The sequence below is a fragment of the Notolepis coatsorum genome (assembly GCF_963971535.1).
Source record: "Notolepis coatsorum genome assembly, chromosome: 7".
Classification (NCBI taxonomy): Eukaryota; Metazoa; Chordata; class Actinopteri; order Aulopiformes; family Paralepididae; genus Notolepis; species Notolepis coatsorum.
In genome coordinates this window covers 36652560-36658559 of record NC_140171.1, presented here as the reverse complement: position 1 = coordinate 36658559, position 6000 = coordinate 36652560, and the positions used below count along the sequence as shown (strand labels likewise).

At 43.9% G+C, this 6000-nt stretch overlaps 1 protein-coding gene across 1 annotated transcript in view; it reads right to left on the bottom strand.

Moving 5' to 3' along the window:
* Positions 1–268: 268 nt before the first annotated feature.
* Positions 269–6000, bottom strand: part of pds5a (PDS5 cohesin associated factor A) — a 131235-nt gene continuing 125503 nt past the window's right edge. Inside the window, exons 29-33 of the mRNA XM_084319029.1 lie at positions 5765–5827; positions 5174–5334; positions 4967–5054; positions 3744–4009; positions 269–636 (exon numbers count right to left, since the gene is read on the bottom strand). Of these exons, the coding sequence (XP_084175155.1) occupies positions 633–636; positions 3744–4009; positions 4967–5054; positions 5174–5334; positions 5765–5827 (582 nt within the window). The 3' untranslated portion in view covers positions 269–632. The remainder of the gene's footprint in view (positions 637–3743; positions 4010–4966; positions 5055–5173; positions 5335–5764; positions 5828–6000) is intronic.

The window sequence follows — 6000 nt, the reverse complement described above, 5'->3', positions numbered from 1 at the left end:
TTTCCCCCCCCCTCTTTTGCGGCCATCGTCTTCCATGTTCCGGGAAGAGGCAGGAATACTACCGTTCCTTTCACGTTCCCGCATTCTACCAATTCCTGGTTTTCCTATGATGCTCAAAAAGTTTAACTGCGAAGTCGGTTGGTGGGTTTGTATAAAAATACTCAAATAGAGTAAACAAACGGGTGAGCATAATACAAGTTTAAAAATTAAAATTACATTGTGCAACGGAGAGCGAGAAGTGAGGAGGAAGAGGTCAGGAGGCGTACAGTAAGATTTTCCCAGGGAATTTAATAAGCAACCATCATAATCAGATTAAAATGTTTGGAAAATGTCCGTATTTTTTTCCTTTTTTTTTTAAATGGCTCCACAAAAGAAGCAAAGAGCAACAAACATAAAGAAAGGAAGAAAAAAAAAATAACAGTTTGAGAGTAAGATCTACATACAATGAGCTTCAAATCATGACTACGAGGCCTTTAAAACCTTCTAGAATATCAGTGGTGTGTGTGTGTGTGTGTGTGTAAGAAAGGTCCATCAAGTGTCCTGTCAGAGGAGCGTGTATGTAGGCCTTGAGGGGGGCATGGCGAGAGTCTGGCGCATTCTCTACAGTCTTGATCTGGCCTTCAGTGATCTCTTTACCTGAAACAACAACAGGGTTGGAACCAACATCAGGAATCCACTCAAACAAGGATGCATACGTACACGTAGAGCTAAATTAAATATAGGCCCCCGATCCCCAGGTCTTAAAAGACAAGAGCAAGAACCTGAACCTCATCAATCACAGGCTTCCAACACCTTATCTCTACATATGCCTAAAAGTGGTACCTTATTATGTAAATCAGGGGCAGTTATGTACGAATGAGAGGAATAAAATAGGTAATGAGGATTATGAATTTCTCCATTTTACTTCCTTTTTTTATCTACTTTTTCTCCCATTTTCTATTTTTCTCCCATCCCAATTTCGTATCGTCCAATTCTACCTTCCCCTGTCTCGAACGCTGTTAGGCCATGCCTCCCACAAGCCGGCTGTAATGTGGACGAAGCGATACATTGCACGAGTCCCCTCCGGTACTCGAGGTAGCAGCCGTTGCATCTTTTCACCTGCACAGCGCGATCTTTCAGCGTCAGGGGTCTGCGTTTGGAGGGCACGCTGCCCCCGTCGCTTCCTGATTCTACTGCGCAGGCGCACCAACCGACCTGTAGGAGTCGCTGTCCACAACGTCCGATCCCCACCCATCAGCTTCCCACCCCCTAATTCTCCACTTGCACAACCTGAAAGGCGGCACTTCCGGCTGACTTCCGGTTGCCAATGGTACTTCCTGTCCCATCCAAATACATTGGTTTTAGCTACTTTTCTCCCCTTATTTAAACAACTTTGTCGTCACAGAGAGGCAATGAAACGTTTGTATTATTATAGTATAGAATGTATTTAATAAGCAAACGTTTGTCAGCAGGGTTTTTGGGCTGTATTTCATGTAAAAACGTTCACTGTTAGTTTACTTGCTCACGCTAATTAAGGCTAATACTGGCTAACAGAAGCTAGCGCAAGAAACGACGCCGCAAAGTATTGTTTATAGTGCATTTCTTGCCACCTTATAGCATTTGTACATTTGTATGACAGTCTATAATGCTCCCGTGAGGTTTTTCCGGACGTTTTGGTAATGATTTTCACTATAAAATCATATTTCTAAATGACCGGAAGTTGATGAAAACTGGCCGGAATAGCTTTGAGCTAACGATCTTTGCAGATGCATTCCATTCTAAACGTAACGTTAGTTGTTCAAAACATTACCAGTCTATATAATTTGTTCCTCAACATTAGCTTCTAACTGTAGCAGGCTGCAGCTTGCTGGCTAACGTTAGCTTCTAACTGTAGCAGGCTGCAGCTTGCTGGCTAACGTTAGCTTCTAACTGTAGCAGGCTGCAGCTTGCTGGCTAACGTTAGCTTCTAACTGTAGCAAGCTGCAGCTTGCTGGCTAACGTTAGCTTCTAACTGTAGCAGGCTGCAGTTAGTTTACAAAACATTACCCGTCTATATAACGTTGAGGAACAAATTATATAGACGGGTAATGTTTTGAACAACTAACGTTACGTTTAGAATGGAATGCATCAGCAAAGATCGTTAGCTCAAAGCTATTCCGGACAGTTTATCAACTTCCTGTGATTTAGAAATATGATTTTATAGTGAAAATCATTACCAAAACGTCCGGAAAAACCTCACGGGAGCATTATAGACTGTCATACAAATATACAAATGCTATAAGGTGGCAAGAAATGCACTATAAACAATACTTTGCGGCGTCGTTTCTTGCAATGCATCTGCAAAGATAGTTAGCTCAAAGCTATTCCGGCCAGTTTTCATCAACTTCCTGTCATTTAGAAATATGATTTTATAGTGAAAATCATTACCAAAACGTCCGGAAAAACCTCACGGGAGCATTATAGACTGTCATACAAATGTACAAATGCTATAAGGTGGCAAGAAATGCACTATAAACAATACTTTGCGGCGTCGTTTCTTGCGCTAGCTTCTGTTAGCCAGTATTAGCCTTAATTAGCGTGAGCAAGTAAACTAACAGTGAACGTTTTTACATGAAATACAGCCCAAAAACCCTGCTGACAAACGTTTGCTTATTAAATACATTCTATACTATAATAATACAAACGTTTCATTGCCTCTCTGTGACGACAAAGTTGTTTAAATAAGGGGAGAAAAGTAGCTAAAACCAATGTATTTGGATGGGACAGGAAGTACCATTGGCAACCGGAAGTCAGCCGGAAGTGCCGCCTTTCAGGTTGTGCAAGTGGAGAATACTGCCAAATGAACCCAGCGTCTCCTGCATTGGTGGTGAGCGCCTTGCCCACTGCACCACCTAGCCACCCCATTTTCCTTCCTTTTGAAACTTTTTGTATAAGCTGGTTTTCATGGAGTTTCATTGTGAAATATATGGGTTAAGTAGTAATTGATAAATGTGTGGGGAACGGGAACCAATCAGCCATTGGTTGGCATGACCACCGGCATTTCACTGTATGCCCTGGTATGTATGGAAAATAAACCTCTTGATTCTTGATTAGCATCTTGGACTGACTCACTTCCAGTCTCCACCCCCCACCCCATTGTTTCCACAGATGGCCTCTTCCTGCCTGCTCATCACAGTTGGTCTGTGTAGTGTGTAGTCGAGTCTGTCCCTGTCTGGGCATGCATCTCTCCTCTCTCTCTCTGTCCTGCCTGCCAGAGACAACTGTCTGGACTCCAGCTCTCTCTCTGCGTCCCCTTCACTGTCCTGGGGAGGGGAACTCTCTTTAAAACCCTCTTCACCCTGCTCTCTTGCACTCAGGTGCAGACACCTGGTGAGAAGGTAATGCTGACTTGTCAAGAAGGCTTGTACTGTACTGTGGGATATCAGGGTTAGAACACACTATTAAGTACTACTGTTAACACTTATTACACTTATGTCCCTCAAGTTTAGACACACATTTGATTTCTTTTCCCTTCCTTGCAGAATTAATCATTTCACTTTCAGAATGAAATATACTCAAATTGAACCTAATCTATTTTTAGAACTCGTTTAGAACTTAAAATGAGAACATAAAGGGTGTTTAGGTATGATAATGACGAAAGTCTGCATTGTTTCATTGTCGATGTCTATGTCTAGACCTGATTATCTAAAGCCCTCGTTTCTAGACCGGATTATCCATCTATCGTTTCGATCCCAACACCCACCAACAGCTCCTCCTCCGCTCACCTTTGCAAGTCAATCTGTCTCTTCGTCCCTTCGTCCTTCTGCTGCTGCTGTTTTGACATCTTCATGTTGATTGACTCTGCAGAGAGGTCGGAGGGGGAGTCAGCCGGCCTCTTCCTGCCTCTGCCAGCTACGCCCCCTGCTGCTGCCGCTCCCTCCTTCTCAGCCGCCAGAGGAGAGGCGGTGACCCCCGACTTGGGAGGGCGGCCGCGCCGTTTCACTGGAGACGATTCTGTGACGTCTGGGGCTGTATTCTGACCAGCCTCCTCCTGACAGAGACACATACACACACAAACATGGACAATTTATTAAAGGGGACCTGCATTGCTATTCCTAGCACTATTTGGGCAACTTTACACAATTCCTGTGAGTCTATGGAAGACACCTGTAAGGTTTATTAAAAGAAAAATCATTGTTTTATATTTCTAATGGAGTACTCAAAAGCATCATTTTCCAGCCTCAAGATTTGAGCCCGATATTGGCTGGGCTCCGCCCATAAGCACTTTCAGTGGCAGTCATCCAGAGTCAGCGACTGGTAGACAGAGAGAGATAGAGAGAGAGAGGGGGGAGAGGGAAAGAGAGAGAGAGAGCGAGAGAGAGAGGGGGTGGGATAGAGAGAGAGAGGGAAAGAGAGAGAGCGAGAGAGAGGGATAGAGGGGGGAGAGGGAAAGAGAGAGAGAGAGACCCGGACTCAGCGGGACTGAGAATGAAACGCTGTGTAAACAAGCACACGCAGACACAGGCTCTCTCCTCTCTATCTCTCTCTCTCTCCCTCGCAGAGTGCAGTCTAGGTGTCGGGTTTCACTATCTGCCTCGCAGTTTGAGGAAGTGGTTTCCACTCGCTCTGCTATCGCTGTGTGGGCTGCCTAGGTTGTGGTAGGGCATTGGCAACCACAGAGCCAATCGGATCACTGTCCGCTTACCCAGCGCCAACTGACGTCAGCATGCGCCTCAAATCAGAACGACCTAATTAAATCGAGCAGGAAATGGTCTGAGCTGAATGAGAGCAATCGGCCAACATGGTATTTAGACACAAAAACACATTGATACTAACTCCTATTACTATAATACAATGCTAGAGACTGAAAAATGACATTTATAATGCATGTCACCTTTAAATAGAATAAATAAATAATGATTAGAAAAGTCTTGCACATTGTGACTTTACTTGAGGTTTATATAATTTATCTATGTTTGACGTCTGGAGACTGAAGATCCAAGCTCACCTTCTTCCCATCCTCGCTCTCCATGACTGGGTTCTCCTCGTTTTCTCTTGCTCCGCTTTCCGACGTCTCTGTTCCAGCATTACTATTACTACAGTATGACATTACAAAACAGGAAGTAAACATCAATGTCAGACAATAAGTGTGTATGTATGAGAAAGATAGTCGGTGATAGTGAGTGAGTGACCCTTTAATTTGTGTGTCTCTTACCTGTTCTTGTTGAGTGCTGGGGAGCTGGGCTGGGAGCTGGGCTGAGAGTTGATGCTGGCGTTCGTAGCCAAGTCGGTGCCTGTGTTGGTCTTATTGTAGACCCTCCTTCCTGGGACAGTTAGAGGCTTGTTCACAGCTCCCAGCACTGGAGTGGTCTTAGGCTGCCGGGGAGAAGAGAGGAGGAATAAGACATCAGTATGAAGGAATAAAGGAATGTCACAGAGAAGCTGTGCTTCTACGACCGGCTTAACCTGCAATATGTTGTAGTTCCATAGAAACCACTTTTTCCATTGGAATTTATTTTTGTCTAATTGGTAGTATTCCCATGATCGGTCATGCCTGCCAGTATAACGACAATCATCCGTTTGCCTACCAAGTTGTTTGTGATAGAATACTATGATTTGAAAGTATTTCTAAACACTTTTTATGTACCGTGTAATAAATAAAATAAAACTCGTTACACCTTGTCGTTTCAAAGAGGAAATATCAACATCAGGGATTCTATCTGGATGCCAAGAGGCCATGATGGGAAACAAAGAACAATAAATAAAAGTTAATGGTGGGTAGAAATGACAGGTGTTCAGTATTTACCTTGCCAGTGAGCAGCATCTGTCTAATCTCTGCAGTCAAATAGTCTTTGTCATTTTTGAACTCCTGTTGAGCAAGAAATAGAGGAAGAAACATTATTCAACAAGTCATCAAATGGCTCTTCTCCACTGCATGGTAGCGGCTCAGTTTGCCTCTTTGAAAAGGTTGTGGTTTCAAGCAAGCCGAGGCGATGCCAAAAAGGTGATGTGAAAACACGCAGACCACAGACTGGTCGTGGG